Raw genomic sequence first — 24,235 nt, forward strand, 5'->3', positions numbered from 1 at the left:
CAGGACAAACAGGCCCCTATCTGCCACCGAGGATGCTCAGGCGACGGGGACCTGACCAGGCACCCTGCAGACCAGAGTCCAGCCCCCAGGCACTGCCAGGGCAGCATGTGCTCTGAGGAACGATGGGCAGTGTGGAGTGGGAGGTTGGGGGAACGAGTCCAGCCTTTCCCAGCAGAGCCGTTCCAGGAAGCCCCAGCTCCACTAATGAGGAAACCAGAGGCAGCCCTGGCCCACTTGCCACTGGAGCCCATGTGCTCCTGTGGGGATGGAGAGGAGGCCAACCAAGTAGGGAGGCCCAGGGCAGGGGTGTCCCGAGGGCAGGCAGCAGGGCAGTCCCAGCCCTGGCTCTACCCCACAGCTGCCTGGAAAAGCCCCTCCACCTCCAGGCCTTGCTTCCCCTTTGAACTGGGGGTGTCAGCCTTGCCCTGCGGGATAAGGGCACGGACAGGTGGGGCAGAGGCCAGGTAAGCTGCAGGCTGAGTTGCCCCTGACCTGCTGTGTGGCCCTGGGAAGCCCCCTCCCTTCTCTGGGCTCTCTGGATCTCGAGGCCCTTGGGCCCTACAAGCATCAGTGGATAAACAGACATTGGGGCTTGGGGGGTGGAGGAGCCTGTGGCCCCTGGGGAGTCTCCAGCAGGGAACTCTTATGCCAGGACCCCCGGCCAGTCACAGATCCTGCCCGGCCCTAGAGACCAGGCCCTACTGGATGGAGGCTGAGGCCAGGTCGGGGGCGGCCTGGGCTGGGCTCACAACTGCAGCCCCGGTGCAGGCAGAAGGGCGCTAAGCCTTCAGCCACAGAGGATGTCAAGGGCCCCAACAGTCACACCCCGCCCAAGGAAGACCCCCCTGGATGGTCCCTCCAAGGACAGTCTGATTTAGGGCCTTGCTGGGCTCTGAGCCTACACAGCCCCCCTTGCCCACAGCCCACCGATGCCCCCGCTGTGGGTGTGGCTGCTCAACTGCCCGGCACAGACCGCCCTCCAGCACTGCTAGTTCCCTACTGCCCTGTGGCCACCAGGAGTCTCCTCCAGGAAGAGTCTAAGGGCACAGAGGCTGGCTGGGGGCTCCGCATGCGTCCGCCCAAGATGGAGCCCTGCCAGGACCAGGCCTTAGAGGGACACGCCATGCTGACCCCTAGTGGGCCAAAACCTCTCTCCCCGGCATCTCGTCTCTTCACAAAGAGCACACACCGACTCTTATAACTCAAGAGTCCATGTTTGTAAAAGAGAAAGTACAATCGTCCTCAGATGGCTGGACAGAGCCCTAAAGCAACCCCTTCCTCCGACACACACGTGCCCACCCACCCACAGCCCTTACCAACTCCCGGGCATGCTGGCTCTGCCGGGTTTCCCGTGTGAGGCGCCTGCAGAGGCCGAGGCACACGGAGGAGACCACCACGATGCCCAGGTCAGGGCCCACCAGCCGGACAGCGTTGGGGATGTCCTTCAGGTCCAGCCTGTGAAGGGCAGGGAGAGCCCACTGGTTGGCCCAGGAGGGCAGGCACCAGGGGGAGGGTGGGGAGTACGGAGATCCCGGGTGCTAGAGACCCCAACCTTGGGCCCGGGAAATCCCTGAGGGAGGCCGGGGGGCTCTTACCTTGTGACCCCTATGTGTCGGGAGAGGGTCTCCCAGGGGCTGCCTGCAGAGGAAGGCATGGGACCCGGGTCAGGCGGTGAGCGCTGAGCAACCCCCTCCTTGTCGCCAGGAGGCCCTTGGGAGCCCGAGTCACAGAACCCCTGGTCTCCAGGGTACCGGTGGCTGGTCTCAGGGTTGCTCGCAAAATGCTGCCTTTACCAGTAAGGAAACTGAGGCCCAGCCCAGCAGACTGAAGCACCACCAGTTCTGCCTGTCGGACCAGGGATTCACGGCCCAGCTGGGTGGTGTGTGGCTACGGCAAGGCCACAAGTGGCTCAGGCGCTCAGAACCGTCAGCCGAGGCCGATGTTCCTTGGGGGCCGCCAGCACCAATGTGCCCCCGAGGCACCCGACCTTTCCGTTTCTAAACTGAAGGAAGGGGCCAGCCCTGTGGCTTAGCGGTTAAGTGCACGCGCTCCGATGCTGGCGGCCCGGGTTCGGATCCCGGGCGTGCACCGACGCACCGCTTCTCCGGCCATGCTGAGGCCAAGTCCCACATACAGCAACTAGAAGGATGTGCAACTATGACATACAACTATCTACTAGGGCTTTGGGGGGATAAATAAATAAATAAAGTTTAAACTGCAGGAAGGGCAGAGTTATCATGGGTCAAAACGAGAAGTCGGGTGCAGCACCCTGCCCGCCCGCGTGGCCAAGTGCCGCGCCGGGAGAGCCCAGGCCGGGCAGGAGAGCCACGCCAGGCAGGACCCAGAGGTGGGACACCCGGCCGGGCAGGGGGATGGGAGCCCAGGGCTCCCTCCTCTGAAGACCAGGTGCTGACATCAGTGGAGCTGGGAGGGCTGGGTGCCAGCTGGAGACACCATCCGAGGGGTGAAAGGGCACGGGGGCAGGGGGTGGGCAGAGAGCCGAAGGCTGCTGGCACCGCCTGGCTGCGTCTCTAAGCCCTAGCAGGGGGTGCCAGAGGAAGATGCTGACAGGGAGGAGCCTGAGGAGACAGGGCTGCCCCGTGAGCTGGGTTCCAGGTTCCGGGATTAGCACTGTGCGGGTGCTCGGCCCAGCCCTACAGCTGCCCGTTACTGGGACACTTAACGGGGCCATCTGGACATGAATCATGGACAGGCACTCAGGGGAGGCCCATATGAGGCAAAGCCTGGGTGAGGCAGGGCGAGGTGACCTCCCCGAGGACACTCGAGGCTCCGCAGGGCTGCACTGGCTCCCTCTCTCCCCTCCACCCTCCCCAGGCCCTCCAGTTAGCCCCCCCCAGGCCCGCTGCCCCCAGGCACCCATTTCCCCAATCCTTGGTGACTCACAGCTTGGCCCCAGAAGCTGGTCCAGGTGGGGCACGGTGTGCAGACATATCTGGAAGGCGACGTGGGCTACCAGGAAGAGGAGGCTGAAGACCAGCAGGGCTCGGAGGAGGCGGCCAGTGTGACCTGTGGGCAGAGCAGGCAGGGGTGAGGCCGGCACACAGCCAGGCCTGAAGGGGGATGGGGAGGGGCCAGACCTGCCGAGGCCACTCAGTCCCGGCTGTCAGCCCTGAGCCAGGCCACGTCCACCGGCCTGGGACACACACCAAGTGCAGGTGTGGGGTCCCAGGGGGCCATCAGCAGTTGATTCCATGCAGCGTTTGCTCTGTACTCTCCTACACTGTCCCCCTGACCCGCACAATCCTCGATTATAGACGAGGAAACAGGCACAGAGGGGAAGCCACTTGCCCACGTCATGCAGCAGGGAATCAGCAGAGCGCGGCACACCCGGCTTGCCCACAGCCTGGGTCTTGCCCCCTCCCTGGGGGTGTGGGGCAGTGGGGACAGGAGCCAGCACAGAAAGGAAAGGCCCCCCAGGCTCGGGGGAGCCACCTGCAGGTCTGTGCACATATCCAGCAAACATGTGTCACTGGGATCAGCAGGTGGAGGGGGCAAGGCTGGGATCTCAGCTCTGAGAAAAGTGGGGTGAGCCTTGCCCTCCTGGTGGGGTGTCGAAGGGCTAAATGCATGCAGCGTGTGCAGTACCAGTCACTGCAGACACAGCGGCCACCGGTGTACCAGTGCCTGCTGTGCCAGGTGGGGCTCGGAGCCTCCCAGGCCTTATCCATCCATCCGGGGGGGCTCCAAACCCTGCCGGAGCCCCACCTCATTAGGGGAGAAGCTGAGGCTGAGAGTTGGGCCCAGGAGCCCCCGAGCACAGTCAGGGGCAGCCCCAGACAAGCACCCTCTCTGCGCCTCCAGGACCCACGCCCTGGGAGACTTGGCCCACCCGGCAGGGAGGCCTTGCTGGGTGGCCGTGGCCTGTGCTTGGGGCAGACTCCAGGGCCCTGGGGTCGCTCTGCTCTGTGAGTGGGTGAGTGGGTGGGCAGCTTGCACCCTGTGCAGGGGCCAGGACCACAGGCATCTCTTGGGTTGTGATTCCTGCACTCTGAGGCCTGAATCTTGGGTCCAGGATGCGGGCTGTGGATGCTTCGTCCTCTGACCCAGGGCCTTTCGGCAGGAGTCCCCAGGTCTCACCTCTGCTGGCCGGCTGCCTGGTTGCCGAGGTCTTACAGAGCAGCCTGTGCCCCTCTCTTGAATTCCCGGAGCTCAGAGACAGACAGGGTCACCATCAGCCCTGGCCCTCTTCCTCCTGCCCCAAGGCCACCAGGCTCAGGGCCCGTGTCTGTTTTGTTCACCATCTGTCAGCACAATTGCTATTTGTTGAATAGACTCAGAATTGGCCTGTCTCCCTTCCCCCAGGCTGGCCCAGTGGGTGACACTTTTAGAGTGACATGTGAGCACCGACAGTGAAGGCTGAGTCCTTCCACATTCGCCCGCTCTCTCACCAGACTTTACCAAGGGAAGCCGGGCTCAGAGAGGGTGAGGGACTCCCCTGGCAGCCCAGCGAGACGCCCAGGCAGGACGTGGACAGCTCCTCTGCCTCACTCGTTTCTAGGTCCCTCCAGGCCCTGACACTCTGACTCTTCAATTATGGCCTCTGACCTGTGGTGGGCGAGCGAGACGGGGAGCGGGGTGGAGCCCAGGGAAGAAACAGCACTGGGGCGAAGGAGGAATGGAAAATGAATGGGAACATCTGGCCCTCGGCCCTGGCTGGGCCCCTCCGCTTAGAGCCCCAGGCCAAGAGGAGGGAAAGGCCCCGGGCCTCCCCACAGGAGGACGCAGTGGGCTGCCAGTGGGGAGCTGTGCAGGGCTCCTGGGGGACAGAGCCTTCCAGGGGCCCGGCCGCCCATCTCCCCACCAGGAACCCACTGGAGCCACAGGGCCAAGAAGGCAGAGCCTCCCCTGCCTGGCTCGCCCTCGAGGCTCCTCTCCTGCAGATGTGGGAAATCTCAGCAGGTGATGTGGTGGGAGGGCTCCCGGTCAGAGGCACTCCTGCCCTACTCCGTGGACTCACCCCACTCCGGAGGTCAGCCTTGATGGCGCTACCAGGACTGGAGTCTCAAGCACCAGACTGAGGGGCTCCTGTACTCTCAAGAACCCACAGGTCAGAGAGGGAAGCGCTGGGCCCAAGATCTTGCGGCAGGAGGGGCGCCCTGACCACGCGGCTCACCCCTGACCACCTTCCTGTCCGGCACCTCCCGGACACCAGTCCAGCAGGCATGTCAGATTTACCCCTTCCCTGGACCCCCCTCGCCTTTCTGGTTCACTTCTTGGCCGGCTACCCAGTGTCCTGGACCATGAGCCAGCATGGGGCCAAAGGGGCTGGAGCCCTGGGCTTGCAGCTTGAGTGCTCCCTGACCAGCCAGGGCTGGAGCAGCGAGAGACCAGGAGAGGCCAGGAGGGTCCTCCAGGTTCCACTGGGATGGGAACCCCGGGATGACCTGTCAGGCAGACAGAGGCCGAGGCAGGTGCCCTAATCTGGCCTTCTCCTCCGAGGGGTGGCCATGGACCCCCTTCTGTTCACCAGCGCCCCCAAAGGTCCGTCTCTAACAGCCCCCACACACACACCCCCAAGCCCCAGCCCCTGAAGCCTCCTTGGGGGTCTGGTGGCATCTTGAATTCCTGTACCGCTGAGCCCCTGCTCCTCTCTCCCCGTCAGCACCTCCGCCTCTCCTCCTGCCGGTCTGACCCCCAGGGAGGGTGCCTGGCCTGACCCCAGTCCAGGGAAGGCCGTGCCCAGCGCTCACCCACACGCTTATCAGAGCTGGGCTGCTCTCCCGCCCTCCTCCCAAGCTCAGCCTCAGGCTGGGAGAGCGGCCAGTCCCCTGGGACTCACACAGACAGCAGCCAGTAGGGATGGGTGAGCCCAGAGGGAGCTCTGGCTTTGGGTGAGCAGGGGGTCAGGAGGGGAGGGGCTCCTGCATGTGCCCAGGAGGGACGGGAGGGACAGGAGGGGCCCACCGGAGTGCTGCCTACAGGTCCCTGTGGACCCTGAGGTCTGGCCCTGAGTGTGGGGCCGAGTGGGTGCCATTCGTGGCCAGGGAAGGAGGGGAGCTCAGGGGTGGATGGGGTGCTGGATCCCCCACTACATTTGCGGGAAGGTGCTGCCTGCCCTCTCTCCTCAGGACCTGAGTGTCACTCACTCGGCCACGCGAGGCCCACATGGCACCGGGAGCACCATGGAAGGACAAGGACCTGCCCTTGTGGAGCAGGGAGAGGGTGCATGAGGAATGGCCTGTCCTTGTCCCTGCCCCCTGCCCCATCCTCTGTCCCTGGTGGGGGAGGGTGAGCCCAGAAACCGCCCGTCCGGAGGAGCAGGGGTCCCCCCCAGGGACGTCAGGCTCGGGCAGGAATCTCCAGGGAGACAGGAAGTGGGCCTGGGAGGCTGTGGATCCCAGAGCAGAGGAAGTGGGGAGCCACTGGGGGGATGCACCGAGAGCGTCTGTCTGATCTGTCTGACACAGAGCAGAACCTGGGTCTGAGCCCCCAACACTGGCCTGATGGGGCTGCTCAGTCTGCAAATGCTCCAGGGCATCTCTGGCCCTCAGCAGCAGCCCTGACTCCAGCTGCCACTCTCTTCCCAGCGGTGGTTCACAGACCACCGGCCTGCCGCCCTCTGGCCTTCCCCCGCTGCCCCTTCAGCGCCACCCCCGCTCAGGCCCAGCTGGACTGCCGTCCACGAGGCCTGGCTTACGGGACCCTCTTCCAGGCAGCTGCGGCGGAGCAGAGCTCCTGTGCCCCTAACCCAACATGAGACACGAGATGAGCAAGGGCCGAGCCTGGTGTGTGGGTGCGATGGGGTGGACGTGGGAGCCCCTCGGAATAGCACACAGGGTGTTCCAGTGCGTGCTCTGAGAAGCCGAGGGAAGGGGCGACCTCCATCAGACCAAGGATGGTCCACAAGTGGGTGCAGAAGAGGGACAGGGCAGGGGGCAGATCCAGTCTGAGCCACCAGGCTCACCTGCTCTGAGAAGCAAACCAGACCGGGCCCTGCCTGCCAGGCCTCGGCAGTCACACCAGCACCTGAGTGCAAGTAGAGCCAAGACGCCTCGAGGGGCAGGGGCAGCCTTGGTGGGTTTTGTTCTAAGGCAGGGACGGGGCCTCCCTGATGTTAAGCAGGTCACTGGGAGCTGCCCCAGGTCTGCCTGCAGCTTCTGTTGCACCTTCGCCCTGCCTTGCCCTTCGTGGGGCACATGGGCCCCCAGTGGCTGCCCCCGGCCAGCCCCCAGAGCCAGGCAAGGTGAGGAAGGAAGGAGCTGGAACTGCCCTGAGGAGACACTGAGGCAGACACTCCCGACTTCTCTCCACCCTGCACAGGGAGCTCCATTCCCGGCTCCCCTGAGGTCAGGCTGACGCCCATGCGGGGACGGGGGCCAGGGGTCAGCACTCATAGGAACCCCAGGCAGCGTCAGACCTTCCACCAGGCGCAGGCGCCCAGGCCCAGCCTCTGTCCAGCTCATAGCCCACGGCCAGGCGCTCAGGCACGGGCAGGCCTCACATTTTCCTCTCTCCCACCCAGAAAAACCTGGCAGTCTCCCTGTCCCTGGAGGGCCTCTGAGGTCGAACAGATGGACAGATGGAGGTCAGGCAGGGAGGTCTTCCCAGTGCCCTTCCCTCTGCTGCCTAACCCTCCAGACTCCGGACTCCTGCCCTGGCCAGGAGCCTCTGCCTCCTCACCGCCGATTAGAGGAGGGTGTTCCCAATTGCGTACGGGGCATGAAATATTTACGGGACAAGCGGCTTTTAGCTGAGGGCCTGGGAACAGACAGAACTGGCTCCACGGAATGAAGAGGAAGGCATGATGCAGACTCTGCCCAGCAGGCCTTCTCCAGGGAGGGGAGGTGGACCCGGCCGGCCTGAGCTGGGAATTGGCCAACAGCTGGGGCAGCCAGCCTTGCAGGGATGTGGCCTCGGGTCCCCAGCAGCTCCCAGCACTGCGCCTGTGTGGGGCCCCCTCCCCAAAGGCTTTATCCTCTTTCTGCACCCTGACTTCTACCTGTGCTCCAAGACCAGCACCCTCCGCAAGCTCCTGGAGCAAGGAGGGAGCCTGACGGGGCGGCTAGAGCAAGATGTGACGTGCCAGGGAGAGGGTGCCTGTCACCCTATGGGAGGTAGAAAGTCGCCTCCCGAGGGACGTCCATGCCCCAATCCCCGGAGCCTGTAAACATGTTTCCTTACACGGCAACAGGGGGGTCAAGGTCACCAATCAGCTGACCTTAAAACAGGGAGCTGATCCTGGATCTCCGGGGAGGGGGCCATGTCATCACAGGGTCCTAACGGGGGGGAGGGGGGGACAGGAGAGTCAGAGTCAGAGTGACCGGGGTGACATGAGACTGGCCATGCAGACCTGGATGAGGGAGAGAGGGGTCACGAGCCAAGAAGCCGGAAAAGATGAGGAAACAGATTCTCCCCTGGAGCCTCCGGGAGGAACCAGCCCTGCAACGCCTGATTTTAGCCTGAGAGACAACGCTGGCGTTCCGCCCCTGACTGTTAGAGGACCACGCGTGCTGTTTAAGCCACTCAGTGGGGTGACAGTTCCAGCAGCCACAGGACACTCCCGAGGCCCCAAAGCGGCTAGTCCTCTGTGCCCAGCACCTCCTGAGGGCAGGGGCCTGTCTCCCTTCATGGGTCCTCGTGCAAACCCCCACCCTGCTCTGTCACCCATCTCTGCCGGGCTTTGGGGCTCATGCTGCCAACAGCTTGATTCCCAGGGATCCTCTGTAGAGCCTGGGCACCCCTCCTCACACTCCAAAACCTAAGGGCCCTTCCCACCCACAGGGGGTATGGGCAGCCTTGGAGATGGGTCCCCGAGCACTGGCCCTCACTGAAAAGATGGGACAAAAACAGACACTGAAGCACCCAGAGGGTGGGTGGCAGGGGCCACCGGATAGAGGGGTCGGGCCCCTCCACCTTCTGTCCCCACATCATCTGGCTGCAGGACAGGGAGCAGGGTGCCCACATGGCCCTGTCCCCCTCCGACACAGGGATCCTGAGATGGAGCCATGGCTCTCGGCTCCCAGCCCCTCTGGGACAGTCCCTGCTATGGGCCTTACTGTGCAGACCCTCCTATGGGTATAGCCCCCTGACGGGCCTTCCTACCTCTCTGTCTGTCTGGTGGGCACAGAAGCCTGAGACAGTGCCCACCCTCCAGGAGCTCAGAACCTAGACAGAGACATGCGTGCCCAGCTACCCAAACTACGAGGTTCGGAGGTTAACTGAGGCCCCTCGGAGCGCCAAGCAAGCAAAGATGGAGCCTGACTCTTCGGGGCAGGGAGAGCTGGCGGGGCTGCTGGACTTAAGGTCTGGCTGGAGCCTCGCAGGGCAGAGCGGCTGTGTGGATGGTGCTGGGGGCAGGCTGGGGCATGGGAGAGGGAGCCAGCAGGAAGACGGCTGGCCCACAGCACCGGGGCCTGAGCGTCCCATCGGGGGGACGTCCCAGGGACAGAGGGAATCCATCCCACCACCCCATTACCTTCAGGGTGCTCCGTGAAACACGGGTCAGAAAAGAGATCCTGAGATTAGCCAGCAGTCTGTGATGAAACATGAGACTGTGGGGCCGCTCGTCCTTTACCCACGGCTGTTAAACCGCAGAGAAAGTCCATCACGGCCCAGGGTTTCTGCTGGAGCACCCAACACCCGCTCCTCCTCGGCGCCTGAGCTGGGTCTGTCTGGAGGAAGAGCCCGAGATGCACCGCCTGGCCCTTACCTCGGAGGCTGTGCCGGGAGGGGCCGGGGAGCCAGGGTAGCAGCAGCAGGAACAGCAGGTAGACCAGTGAGAGTGCGTTGAAGCGGAGCAGGCAGGCTGCAGGGAAGGAGACAGAGGTTACCAGGGCCACACGGCAGGGGGACGGCCAGCTCCGCACCCCTCGAATGTCACCCCAAACATCTCTGCAAAACATCTTCCCCCAAACATCACCCCCGAACATCACCCCCGAACATCTCCCCCCAAACATCTCCCCAAACATCACCCCAAACATCTCCCCCCAACATCACCCCCAACAACTCCCCCAAATGTCTCCCACAAACATCCCCCACAAACATCTCTCCCCAAACATCACCCCAAACATCTCCCCTGAAACATATCCCCAAATATCTCCCCCCAAACATCACCCTCGAAGATCTCCCCCCAAACATCACCTCCCAAACATCACTCCAAACATCTCCCCTGAAACATCTCCCCAAATATCTCCCCCCAAAATCACCCTCGAAGATCTCCCCCCAAAAATTACCCCCCAAACATCACCCCAAACATCTCTTCCCAAACATCACCCCAAACAACACCCTCGAAGATCTCCCCCCAAACATCTCCCCCCCAAACACCACCCCGAACATCACCCCCCAAAATCTCCCCCCAGATATCTCCCCCAAACATCTCCCCCCAAACATCACCCCCCAACATCTCCCCCCAAACATCACCCCCAAACATCTCCCCCCCAAACATCTCCCCCACAAACATCACCCCCAAAACATCTCCCCCACAAACATCTCCCCCCAGACATCACCCCAAACATCTCCCCCAAACATCACCCCAAACATCTCCCCCAAACATCACCCCAAACATCTCCTCAAACATCTCCCCCACAAACATCACTCCAAACTTCACCCCCAAACATCTTCCCCACAAACATCTCCCCAAACATCTCCCCTACAAACATCACCCCAAACATCTCCCCCCAAACATCTCTCCAAACATCACCCCAAACATCACCCCAAACATCTCCCACCAAACATCTCTCCCAAACATCACCCCAAACATCACCCCGAACATCTCCCCATATATTGCCCCCCTGAGCATCTCCTCCCAGTGTTGTCCCCAGACCAACGCTGCCCTGACACCAGGTTTGTCATCCCTGTGAGGCTGCCCCCTCCCTGCATGTGCGAGTGACCCCACTCAACACACAACAGGTCCCGTCATGCAGCACGTGCACTGTCACTGCCACACTGCCACACCGTGTCCTCCTCCTCCTAGTCCTGCTCCCCAACGTTCCGTTTTGGGGACTGTTCCACATGGACACGTGTGGCACTGGTCACATGTGTCCCAGGCACACACCACAACGCGGTACCCATCCTCCTGTGGGCAGACACCGAGGTCGTGACTGATTTCATAACTTGCTTTTTCTTTTTAAAATTTCATATTTTCAATTAACATACAGCACAACTGACTTTGGGGTCCAGCTCCCAGAGCCTTCACTCACGTACAGCCATGGGGGACGCCCACGTGTGCCCCCTGCAGCAGCCTCGCCCCAGCACCCGCCAAGCCGGGCTCCACAGCTGTGCTTCCCCAGGGCGTCCCCGTGTGCAATCGTGCACGCAGCCTTGGCCAGCTCCTGATCTGCCTTTGCGAGTGGCCCATGTGTCAGGGGCTTGTTCCCCCCTCTCCTCTTATCAGCTCAACAACAGTTTGCCCACGGGGGCCCTTCCTGAGCCTGGCCCAGCTTGACGCTGTCTTGACGACACGCAGCAGGGTGGCGGGGACCTGACCTGGCCTGCTGTTCACTGGCGGAGTCTGGGCCCCCGAACCGAGGGTCGTTCAGGAGACGGCGGCGGGGATGCCGTGTGTCCTGATGTGGGTCTCACCACCAGGGAACTGGGGCTCCCTCAGCCTTTCCTGGGCTGTCCGAGAGGGGCTGGGAGAGGAGAGGCATGGCACGGCGAGGAGAGGCCAGCACATGTGGCACCGCTGGCGAGCCCCAGGACTGCAGCCACCTCTGCCCGCTCCGCTCCTCAGTCGCTGCTGCTGGTGAGCAGGCCCAGGCTGACCCTAGCCCTATCCACCCAGGCCCAGGAGGACAGAGCAGACTGCTGCAGGTGCCAGTGCCTACCACGAATCCTTCCCCTCCTGGACAACCCAGCCTCCTGGCCCAAACATCTATGGCCAAGCAGGGAGACCTGATTCCTCTCCTTCCCGCTGAGAGGCATGGAACAAAAGCCTGCCCTGGATGTGGTCTCTGAGAGAGGGGCGTGCTATTCCACCTCCGCTCCCTGCCCCCCAGGCCCCCAAGAGTGAGCCGTGAGCCTGGCAATGACTCAGACCTTCACCCAGCAGCCGTCTGGACAGCCAGGGCCAAAACAAGCTGACCTGAACTCGGCCACGGACTTGGCCATGCAGACTATCTCCCCTGGGGGGGCGGCAGGCCAGGTGGGATGCACCACAGTAAGTCCTGTGAGAACAGAACTGGCCAGAACGGCAGCACATCTGGGAGGAAGCCAGCAGGCTGCAACCGTCTGGGAGAGGCATTTGCACCCCACCCGGGGTCCCCTGGGGGTGTGACCTCAGCGTGTAGCTGTCCTGATCATGATGACCTTCCTACGGTCTTCCAGAGACAAAGACATCTGACCCCCTCGCTGAGGAGCTGCTGCTGGTCACTGGCTGGTGACAATGGCGTCCCCTCCCATGCCAGAAGGAAGCTTAGGTTCTCGGGGTCCCTGCGGTGCTGACAGGCCTTAGCTGGACGCCGTCGGTGGTCACCCCGGAGGCCAGGATGGAGGAGCAGCTCCTCCCCAACAGAACTCAGACCACTGAGACCCCATGGCCCTCGCTCACACTTGACCCCACACCCAGGCCCAGGGTTGCCGGGGCGACTGTCCACACCTCTGCCTCGTGTGCCTCCGGACCGCAGGACGTCTTCTGGAGGGAGCACAGGCCGGCTTGCCACCCCGCCCTGCCCCATCTCCACCTTCGCCGAGTCTCTGGCCCAAAGAGGAGCTCAGGTGACGCAGAGGTGAGGGGAGAGGGTGGCAAGAGGAGCCAGCGCTGCCTCCACAGGGCTGCCTGCCAGCCACACAGCGAGTCTGACCCTCAGCCCGACCTTGCAGCCCGTGTGGTCAACTCGCCCTCCAGGCCTTGGTTTCCACATCAGCACAACGGGGTTAATACCACCTGCCCAAAGGGGCGACAGCAAAGTTACACCCAATCATGGGTGTGAGGTGCCGAGTGCAGGGCTGGGACACAGGGCTTCAGCCCCTTCCCACCGACCCCTGACCGAGACCCTTCTGTCACCCCAGCCACCAGGACACCCTGGAGAACCATGCAGTCGGCGCAGTGGGCCGGAGACAGACTCACTATGGTCAGGTCTGAGCTCCAGGCCACGCCGCCTTCCTTTCTGGACACACAGCACCCTCCTGCTCCCCCAGGACTCATCCCTAAAGTTAGGGTGCCTCCTCCTTCCATCACACACACTAGCTATAGTGATCGATCAATTCTTTAAACCTAAAGTTTTTCAACAATTATACATTTTCATAAAAAAAAGAAATCAATCTGATCTGGCCCAAGAGGCAGGAGGGAAACGCATCTACGGCAAAGGCTTCTCAAGTTCCTTTTTGTTTCCAGATCCGCACTTTCCAGCCCACTGGGTTCTGCCTCTCTCCCAACCACAGTGCCAGCCCCAGCCTGTGCCCAGAGAGGGTGGTACCCACCCTTTCGTACCAGCCTGGTGAGATCTTCTCCAGCCAGGTGATCATCTGTCCATCCATCCACCCACCCATCCATCCACCCATCCATCCACCCACCCATGCAATCTTCCAGTCATTCATCTGTCCATCCACATTCATCCATCCACCATCCACCCACTCAGCCATCCATCCATCCACTCATCTATCCATCCAGCCAATCTTCCAGTCATCCATCCAGTCATCCATCTGTCCACCCACCTATCCCGTCTACCCATCCAATCTTTCATCCACTCACCCACCACCCATCAGAGGAACTCTCTCCTGAGGACTGCTCTGTAGATCCCCGCCCTGAGGCACTAATGTTCTGATCTGCCAAGGACACCAGACACATAACAAGCACACGTGCACCATGGATGGTGCTGAGAAGCCTGTGACAGGGCGTCTAATGTGGCACAGGCACAGCTTCACAGGAGGAGGGGTGGGTCGTGCCTCCACGTCTCCCACAATCTTGGCCAGGCTCTACGAGCAGAGCCTGAGGCTGAAGCAGGGGCAATGCGGGGTGAGTATCTGACGGGTGCAGAGCTCAGCCTGGGAAGATGAAAAGTTCTGTGGATGACGGTGGCGACAGTTGCCCAACACTGATAACATACTTACTACCACTGAACTATACACTTAAAAATAGTTAAGAGGGGCCGGCCCGGTGGCTTAGCGGTTAAGTGCACGTGCTCCGCTACTGGCGGCCCGGGTTTGGATCCCAGGTGCGCACCGACGCACCGCTTCTCCGGCCATGCTGAGGCCGCGTCCCACATACAGCAACTAGAAGGATGTGCAACTATCTACTGGGGCTTTGGGGGACAAAAAGGAGGAGGATTGGCAATAGATGTTAGCTCAGAGCCGGTCTTCCTCAGCCAAGAAAGAGGAGGATTAGCACAGATATTAGCTCAGGGCTGATCTTCCTCACACACACACACACAAAAATAGTTAAGATGGTAAATTTTATGTAATATGTATTTTACCAAAATAAAAAAAAATAGACAAACAGCCCCTGAAATTGGTGAACGATTTCAGTAACCAGAACCCGAGGGCAGGGGCCAGCCCGAGCCAGGTCTGCTGCTGCCAGTGGAGCCACGAAGTGTGTGGGGGCCAGGCCTCCGTCCTCTCCCCCACGCCCCCAGCCTGAGCAGGAGGGAAAGAATCTCCGAGAAGCTCTGGCTGCCAAGAGCGGGAAATCAGAGATGAAGGGTCAGAGGGAGCGGGGTCAGAGGTGATAGTGTGAGAAGCACTTTGGAACGGACGCACATCAGCCCCAGTGCAGGGCGCGGACGGCAATGCCCCCACAGTGGGAGCGTCCACCGTGCACCACAGCCCACACAAGGCCTGTCCAGCGGTCCCTCACTCCTTTATTCCTTCGTTCATTCATTCGACACACAGCTGACGCCCCGAGGAAGCACTATCTAGGCTCCGAGGACACGGCAGACAGGTAGAGACAGGCTGGGGGGTGAGCATCTCTGCCCACACAGACGAGCACACTGAGGCCCCAGCTCTCCTGGGGGCCCTGGGATGTCTCAAGTGCAGCCCGGCCCACCTGCCCCACCAGAGCACCCAGCTCCCCCAGAGACAGGCTGAGATGGGCCAGCCCTGGCTGGTCTCCCTGACTCCGTCTTCTGCCATCAGCCCTGCCAGGAAGCTGGCACTGGGCAGGCAGGTGGTGCCCAGACAGCCCCGGATGCCAGTCCAGGGGACGTTGAGCCGGGAAAGCTGTGACTGTTGGCTCCCAGCCTCAACAGGGCAACCTGGGGGCGGGATAAGGAAGAGGTTCAGGTTATGCCTCCAGCTCATTGCCCCTCCCCCATTATCAGGGACTGGGGGTGGGCGAGAGGCCGGCCGGCAGAGTAAGGGCGGCCTCAGCCAGTATGGGAGCAGAGGCAAACTGGCCTCAGTAGCTGACTCCTGGCAGACTTGCCGTTCCTGCGTTGTTCAGATGAGGAAACAGAGGCTTCTCAGAGGGGAAGGGCTTTTGTAGTGATACAGCCAGAACTTAGGGCTTTCGAAACGTTCCTCGTCTGCCCATCGTCCAGGCGGCTGGCGGGGTCGCTGGTCTAAGTGCCATGGATGTGGCCTCACTATGACTTTGCACACTGAGGAGGCCCATGGCATCAAAGCAGGCTGCCCGGAGGAGGTGGTATTGCTTTTGGCTAAGACTTGGGCAAGGCCAGAGGAAGTTTTGGTCAGCCTTAGGTTCCAGCAAAGAAAGAAGAAATTCAGCTAGAGAGGAGGTGGGGGCCAAAGACTTTCTGAGAAGGGGGGACAGGGCATGCCCTGCTGGGGCAGGTCCACCTTCCCATCCCCATCAGGAGCTGCCATTGGCAGGGCCAGTGACCTCATGAGGGAAATATGCGTCTTCCTGAGCCAGGAACAATAGGACAGGGGTGGGGGGGAAGCGTGCCGGGCAGGAAAGGGCTCCCTGACCGCCAGCCCCCACCCCCACCAAGCAGAGCTTAACCCTTCATAGACCCTCTCCCAGCGCGTCAGAGCCCAAAGGCCCTGGCCCGCATCCCCCTTGCCAGATCCCTGTCTGTAGAGGAGGAAATTGAGGCCTGGAGGGGAGGGACTAACCCCTGGTCTCCACTGGCGCCAGGTCAGGAAGGGAAGGCGGGGAAAGCCAGTGGTGAAAGTCACAAATATCCGGGACATTCCATGCAGAAGGCTGGACACCACGGCCTACAGGGAGACGGGGCCCCGGCCAAGGGGACATCAGACACACGAGACCGGGGTCAGCACGGGGTTCCTGGGACGTGTCCCCCAAGGATGGCCTACGCCTCAGGTGGGAGAAGAGCCCTCAAGGCTCTGGAATCCGCCTGGACCTTCCCCGTCCTGTCCTTCCCGCAGAAGCTGGAGCAAGAGCGCCTGCTCCAAGCCTCGGTTTCCCCATCTGTCAAGTGGGGTGAAGGGCTGTGGTGGTGAGGGGCAGGCACGTCCTATGCTTGCAGTGTCCTCACGCGACCCTCCCTCTGAGCCAGGTGTTTTCAGCGCCATTTGCAGGGAGGCTCCAGGAAACAGACGTGGCCAGCCTGACACGGGGCCACACAGTCGCTGCACGCCACAGGCCAGCGTGGGCAGGTGACCCCAGGGGCTCACAGGGAGCTGTGACTGACGGGGTGGGGGGACAGTGAGGTGGCTCAGAGGTCGTGCCACGGCCAGCATGAGCACCAGGGCTGACAGGACAGCGGCCCCAGGAGAGACAGCAGGAGGCTACCCAGTATCCCAGGCAGAGGCAGTGAAGACAGGGAACACACCACGGCCATCACCATCATTGTCCCCGGGCACCTGCAAGGGGCACGTGGTCACCTCTACTTTGCAGATGAAGAAACAGGGAATCCCAGGGACTGGCTGACCCCCGGTAAATGCTGTGGGTCCAAGTGGCCCAGAGCAGAGGGCAGGTTGGTGAGGGTCACCCCAGGCCAGGGAGAAGGGGCTACCAAGCCAGCTCCACAGGACAGCTGCAGACAGGCGTGGAGGGAGCGGGGAACCTGGCCATGCCCCACACAGGAAGCCAGGGCAGGGCTGAGGGGTGCCAGGAGCCCAGGACAGAGCTGCCCGCCCTCCTACTGGGCTGGAGGGATAGCCAGGCCCCTCTCAGGGGTGGCCAGGGCCTTGGTGCAGGGAGGAAATGGAGTCAGGATGGCGGGGGAGGGGGTGGAGCCCAGAGTCCAGGGGCTGCTGCCACATCACCCAGCCACCACCTCCTCTTCCTGCTGTGCCTTCCTCGAGGTGAGGCCCCAAGGGCCTGCGCTGCCTGGTGGGCCACAGGGAGAAGGGCTGATGGCTGTGGGCTGGGGAGTCAGGAAGAGGTTTTGGAAGGAGGTGGCACAGTGGCAGAGAGCCCATGCCAGGAGTCGGGAAACTCATCTTGGCCCCACTATGGGCCTCAGTCCCACTGCCTGTGACACAAGGGAGCCAACGGGCTGGAGTCTGCGGTCTCGTGGTTCCGCCCAGCTCTGCAGGCAATGGGTGGGTGGGGCTCTCTGTGCCTCAGTTTCCTCATCTGTTAAGTGGAAGGGATCGTAACTGTTCCCTCTTAGGGGCTGCAGTTGAAACAGTGCTGGCACATAGTAGGAGAGAACTAAGGTGGACCAATCTCCAAGGCACCATGGAACACCCCGAGCCACAGCCAGCCATCTACACACATCACGGTTCCTCTTGTGTAAAACTAAAACAGAAAGAGTATTCATTTACGTAAGTGTACAAAAAGGCCCAGAAAAATCTACACCAACCTGATGTCAGTGTTTGCTGTGCAGAAGGATCCTTGGCCGTATCTGTGCAGTCTCCTGCTTTACAAGAAGAACGTTCTCATGTGTTACTGGAGTCGTTAACAAGTGAATAGATCAAAAAGAGAATATTGGAGGAAATATACCACAGAAAGGGGCCGGGTTGAAAGGCCCAGGCTTTCCTTTCACAGAAGGGGCCAGAGGCTGGGAAGGACGTGAATCATCTGAGTCCCCTGAGCACCGTGGCAGCGGCAGGACGAGACCCGGGCGGGCACCTTGCGGGCTTGCCTTCTGCCACCAGCTGGGTGAGGCTCCTTGGAGGCCAGGTGGGGCCCAGGGACAGGAGGACCAGAGTCCTCGGATGACAGCTGCCAGGCCAGGGCAGCGGCTGGGGGCAGGGGTCCTGGTCCAAGTCCCGGCGCCCCCCCAGCCCACTGTGTCTCCCTGAGAGTGCTCACTCTGCCTTACTTGGCTTGGAGGAGAAACCCATAAACACTTTCCCGCTAGCTTCTGCCAGGCGGGCAGGGCAAGAGGAGGAGGAAGAGGAAGAAGGAAGACAGATGTGACAGAGGAAGCACCCAGCAGCAACTGGCTGTCCCCCGCCCTCGCTAGAGCCGCCTGGGCAGCTGGGTCCATGGCTCCCTCAGCAGCTCCCATAGCACTCAAGTGGCCACACCTGCCCCGGCCTCCCAGGCAGGGCACAAAAACTGAACCCACACCCAGACCCAGAGGTGACCCAGGACTTAGATTGACCTCCCCTTTCTGGAAGAGGAAGGCTGGCAAGGTCGGCCTAGGGCACAGGGGAGCCTGACCACCCCGAGCGCCCCGCACCCTTCAGGGACAAGGACTGTGGTTGGGTCAGCACGGGCAGGAGGCCTGGTGTTTAAGAGCCCCTGGGCATGCAGGGACCCTTGGAGAGCACGCAGAATGTGGAGGCTAGGCAGGGCAGCTAAGGGGCCCTGGCCAGCCCAGACCTGCCCTGTCCGCCACACCCGCAGCCTGAGGAAAGCCGGGTCTTCCTGCAACACCAGCCACTCAGCCTCCTCCACTCAACCCACACGCCTCCTTCACATCACCTGCTAGTCACCCTCCATGAAACACTCTCCAGCACACGCCCGCCCGAGACTCCATGACCCTGAAGCACCCACCAACCCACAGGCCCACACTGGTGAGGGGCCAGGGCCTCTCTGCCCCCCCGGCAACCCTGGCACTGGCCACACACTGGCTTTCAGGAGTTTTGCTGGACAGTCGCAGGGGTGGGACCCTGCGCAGCATTCCCGCCCCCCGCCCCACCCTGTACTGGAGGACTGAGGGAGCCCCCTCTCCCGTCTCGTGGAGAGCCGAGAGGAACCCGGGGGGAGCTCACACCCACATCCCTCTTTCGAGGGCTGGCACAGACCCTGAGGCACGGAGAGGAAGGGTGTAGAGCCTGGCACGGTTTATGAAGCTCTAAAAACTAAAAACCTCCAAGTCCTTCGAAGGAGGCCCTTCCTTCCACAGGAGGGAAAACCGAGGCCGGCCACAGAACGGAGGCCACAGGACCCGCATGCCGGCTTGTAGGGGAGGCCAGGGCAGGGCAAGGGGCCCTTGGCAGCCGTGAGCAGGAGGAAAGGCCAAGGGGCACAGTGACCTACCTGGAGCCGGGCCAAGAAGCCTGGGCCACCACAGTACTGGCCAGGGTTTAACCAGCACGCTGTCTGTGTCTAATCAGTATGGTATCTGGGTTTAACCAGTACGTTGTCCAGGTCAGGAAGCCTAGCTTCACAGTCACCGGACCTGTGCAGGGCCCGGCGCAGATGGCCGGGCCCCCTCCCGGCACCACTAGCTCCGTGAAGCCATGGTGAGTGCTCAGGGCCGAGGGGGTCTGGTGGCCACTGTGCGCTGGGCACAGGATCCCCACAGTCCTCCCACTCAATCCCCCCGGGGTTTGGAGAGCACCCAATGGCCAGAGCCCTGCTGCCCCTCCAGCCACGCTCCGCCCAAGGCTGTTGGTGAAACGCTGTGAGGTTCCGGGGGGCTGGCGGGCAGCTGCAGACAGGCAGCAGTGAGGGGCGGAAGGAGTGGGTAGGAGGGTGCCTGCAATCTTCCAAAAGAGGGGTGGAGGCAGGGGACTAGACCAAGTCCTGGGGGCTCCTGACGGCACACCAGCAGCAACACCGCAGGCACGGCCCGAGACTCCCACATGAGCCCAGGCCGACACCACTGTGCCCATTCCACAGACACGCAGACCGAGGCTGCGGGAGGACATGGCTCCCAAGATGACAGCAGGTGAAGCAGGAGGGACGTGAACACCTGAGCCCGAGCGCTCAGCCAGCGCTGCCCTGCCGAAAGAGCCCCTGGGTCACTGGTGGGATGACGGGTGAGGCAGGAGTGCTGATAGAGCTGCTCCTTGGGGGCACAGGTGGCCTGGCCTCACTGACCGTTTATAGGCCTCCCGACCCCAAAGTGCCCGAAAGTGGAGTTGCCTCCAGGCCGCCACCACAGGCAGAGGTTCTCTGCCAGGCAGACAGGTGAGCAAGGAGGGGTGGGTCATCAGTGAAGACCCTCCCCTTCCGGCTGAGGAAACATTCCCCACATGGGACCCGCCGCTCCTCTCTCAGGACTCTTCCTACTGCCCACTTACGCCAGAGAACCACAGTGACCTCGGCCCATTGTTTGTCGTGAGCTCTGCTCCCCTGAAGGGTCACCACCCTGCCACAGCGACCCGCCTGCCCACGGGGAGACGCCCTTCACCGAGAAAGCCAGATTCCAAGCCAGGGGTGGGGCTCGCATTCCACAGAGAGGGATCTCCCCCGTGCAGAGACCCCCACGCTGGGATGGGACCAGGCTCTTATCTGCACAGCCATCTCTGCAGGTAAACAGACAGACGGGCAGGCGCCCAGGAAGGGGGCAGTTTATGGACACGGGGCCCAGATGTGTGGTGGCCCCCCATGTCATCCCCACCTGCCCGTGCGTGGATGTAGTTTGGTAACACCCCGCCCGCCCCTGCCGGCCACCTAGAGCTTAGGGCCTGACAGAGGAAGGGGCCACGGCTAGGACCTGCATGGAGGGCCACAGTGAGTGGGTGACACTGCCTATCGTGAGGTCGCACAGGAAGTCCTCCTGCCACGTGGCGGGGAGGCAGGCTGGCCTGATCCTCAGGTCACTGCCCTCCCGGATTCCTGCCACCAAGACTCCCCAGGGACAGGCAGGACTCCCTCCAGCCTCAAGGAAAGGGGCTCCCAGCTGAGCCACACCCCAGACTGTGAAGGGCAGACCCCGCCATGCAGTGACTCTCGCCAGGTCACACAGGGTCCTCACTGCACCCTCGTGAGTGCTACCATGGTCCGACCCTAGGCTCTACGCTAGCGAGGTGCTCCTGTAGGGCCCTTTGTCAGATGGGGAAACTGAGGCTCAGAGGGCCCAGCAGGGGTGCCTGCGTAGACATCGTGGCCTCCCACAGCCTCATTGCTCTCCCGGAGACTGAGCCACGACCTCTGCACACCTGTGCACAGGAAGCTGGGTCCCACCTGCTCTTTCCTGGACCCCCAGCCCCAAACTTGCACACGCCACCCTGGAGGAACAACCTACATGCAACCGGCATGCCAGCTCACAGGCGACAGACAGGAGCTCCAGATAAGCAGCCTCTGACAACAGGAGCGTCCACGGGTGGCCTCGTCACGGAGGGCACCCGTCCGGGGGGCACAGATAGAAGCGGGCATGGTGACAGGACAGCAGCCCCAGAATGGGGGCAGGTGACACCTGGAGGGCCAGGTGACGAGTCAGGTCTGCCCCATGTCCAGCTGGCCACTGGGGAGAGGCCGCCGCGGGGAGACCCTCGGGCCAGGGGCTTGGCCGGTGCCCGCAGGCCGTGCTCCGCTGTGAAGGGGCGCTCGAGGCAGGAAGGCCCGAGGCCGTGGGGACAGTGCCGCCGCAGGCCCGGGGCACCGGGCTGCTTCTCCTCTGCGACTCGCGGCCTCTCATCTGGAGTGGGGACAGCACTTCTGGGCCTGCCCTCCCAGGGGGGCTGTGAGGATCTCTGAGACAGACGTGTGTGGGGGCGTCTGCCCAACGGGGTTCCCTTGAGTGTGAGGGATGAGTCGGGGGGGGAGTGTGGGGGGTCTGTGGGAGGCGAGTGTGTGGGAGGGCGAGTGTGAGGGGACGAGTGTGGGGGTGTGTCGGAGGCAAGTGTGGGTGAGGGGCGAGTGGGGGGGAGGCGAGGGTGGGGGTGTGAGGGGGCGAGTGTGTGTGGGGCACATGTGGGGGGGGTGAGTGTGAGGGGAGGGCGAGTTGAGGGGGCGAGTGTGAGACGGGCGAGTGTGAGGCGGTGAGTGTGAGGAGGTGGGGGGGCGAGTGTGGAGGGGGTGCATGTGGGGGGGTGAGTGTGGGGAGGGCGAGTGTGAGAGGGGCGAGTGTGAGGGGGTGAGTGTGAGGCGGTGAGTGTGAGGAGGTGGGGGGGCGAGTGTGTGTGGGGGTGAGTGTGAGGGGAGGGCAAGTGTGAGGGGGTGAGTGTGAGGGGGTGAGTATGAGGAGGTGAGTGTGAGGGCGTGAGTGTGGGGGGGCGAGTGTGTGTAGCGGCACGTATGAGAGGGCGAGTGTGAGGCGGTGAGTGTGACGCGGTGAGTGTGAGGAGGGTGAGTGCGGGGGGAGGGCGAGTGTGGGGGGTGTGTGGCTTCAGGCCCCGGAGTTCCCCCACCGCTGCCCCTGTCGCCGGGCTGCAGCCGAGGCGGCTGTCCCGGCCCGGCCCCTTACTCCCTGCCAGAGGCCTCGGCGGCAGGGATGAGCGCAGACAGGGATCGGCCGTAAGCTCTGGGCGAGGAAGGACGCTGTGACCTGGAGCCGTTCCCACCCCCACCCCCAAATTCCAGGCTCATCGGTATGATTGGGTTCCCGCAGAGGCGGCCCATCGAGGGCACCTGAAATGATGGGCATGACGAGGCCACGCCACATCGGGAACTCTGCTGACCCAGGACACAGGCCTCTCTACCAAGACGTGCACCTCGTCCTCGCAGGCCGCGCGCCTGGGCACCCAGCGCCTCTCACACGGACAGAACCCGCCTAGGACTGACCGCCAGACAGGGCCTCTCCAGCCCTCAATAACGGCCGACCCAGAGCCGCTCAGACTCCGGGGCGAGGGCGGCCACTTGGCTCTTCCATGCGGAGAGCAGAGGACACAAGAGTTTGACACGGGGCTCCCACGAGAGCAGCCAGCCAGTGCAGTGAGCCGGCTTGCGCGGCGGGAGAGTGCCCGTGAGTCAGGACTCGGGTCCCTCTGCAGGCCCCCAATTAACACGCACGGAGCATCCATCGCGTGTCAGGTGTGGTCATAAACCCAGTGATGGGGAGAGGAGCAGGAGAGCCAAGGGGCCATGCTTGGGACCAACAGTCTCCTGGGGACAAAGGTGGACAATTAACTAGCACACAAGAAACACAACCAGAAAGAGATGATGAAAACGTGAGCCCTCGGGAGCCAGCAGGGCGGGTGCTGCTCAGACAGGTCCTGAGGGAAGCCCTCCCCTTGGGGGGAGATGGGACCTGGGCCAGGAAACCCCGCTGAGGCACATCCAGTGCAAAGGCCCTGGGGTGGAAATGCACTGGGAGCTCTCAGGAGACCCAGAGGAGGGCAGGGAGCGGGTGATGAGGCAGGACTTGCTGTGACACACAGCACAGGCCACACACAGTCTCTGGGTCTCTGTCACAGGAGACTGGATCCTTTCAAAGGCCCCTCTGCAACATTTTCCCATCAGTTCTTTATTGTGACAAAATTCAGCATAACCCATTCTAAAGAGCTATGGTCCTCAAACGGGGGGTTCCCAGGCCACACCATCAGCATCACCTGGGGATTTGGTGGCAGTGTAGATTCTCAGGCTCACCCAGACCTGTGGGGGCCAGCCCTGCAGTCGTGTGGCAACACCCCTCCAGGGACGCGGGTACGCCCTACAGACGGAGACCCGGTGCTCCAGAAGGTTACCTCAAGAGCTGGAAGGAAACCGGCGTGTAATTTTTCCTACTTAGAAGGAGCGAATGATTATTCACCACAGTCCCCTTGCCACACCTGTCTTTTGATGTGTGGCATCCAACCTGACCGTGTGACCCAGGACTTCCCCTGGAAGGTTGATGCCCTCTGTCCTCGTTACCTGGCAGGAGTCACCTTGTCCCTTTGGCTCTCTGGCAGCTGCCTGCCTCCACGTCCTGCCTCTCGACAGACAGGACGGCCCACAGCAGTTGGGCCCAGAGGCAGTGGGGGCCTCCAAAGAGCTCTGGGCTGCTTACCGCCTTCCGGTGCCACCCCTCGGGGCCAGGGCCACCTTTCTAAATGTGGGGGACCATCCCAGGCAGAGCTCTGGGCCTGGGACACAGGTTGGGGTGCTGACTCAGAGCCCTGCCCTGTGACTCAGCCGGCCCGCAGTGCCCAGCGTCCCTCAGCCTGTCTGGTCCGGCTTTTGCGAAGGCCCCAGATCCTGGTCCCGGGCTGGCCCCGCTCACCAGGGCCCTTCCCTGGCACCTAGGGAGGGATGCCACCTGGCCATCTCCTGCTGGCAGGAGGGGATGGGGTCACTGGCTCCTGGGAGGTGGCCTGGCCAGGTATGGGAGGGGACCCTTCAGAGCCCTGACCTCCCCAAGGATGAGAG

At 62.5% G+C, this 24,235-nt stretch overlaps 1 protein-coding gene across 4 annotated transcripts in view; it reads right to left on the reverse strand.

Moving 5' to 3' along the window:
* Positions 1 to 24,235, reverse strand: part of PIEZO1 (piezo type mechanosensitive ion channel component 1) — a 67,006-nt gene that overhangs the window by 24,581 nt on the left and 18,190 nt on the right. For all 4 annotated transcript variants that reach the window (XM_058528458.1, XM_058528460.1, XM_058528459.1 and 1 more), the window contains exons 2-5: positions 9,671 to 9,766; positions 2,905 to 3,027; positions 1,596 to 1,638; positions 1,317 to 1,455 (exon numbers count right to left, since the gene is read on the reverse strand). In XM_058528458.1, coding sequence (XP_058384441.1) covers positions 1,317 to 1,455; positions 1,596 to 1,638; positions 2,905 to 3,027; positions 9,671 to 9,766 — 401 coding nt within the window. The remainder of the gene's footprint in view (positions 1 to 1,316; positions 1,456 to 1,595; positions 1,639 to 2,904; positions 3,028 to 9,670; positions 9,767 to 24,235) is intronic.

Source organism: Diceros bicornis, chromosome 32 (genome assembly GCF_020826845.1).
Source record: "Diceros bicornis minor isolate mBicDic1 chromosome 32, mDicBic1.mat.cur, whole genome shotgun sequence".
NCBI classification, from domain to species: Eukaryota; Metazoa; Chordata; class Mammalia; order Perissodactyla; family Rhinocerotidae; genus Diceros; species Diceros bicornis.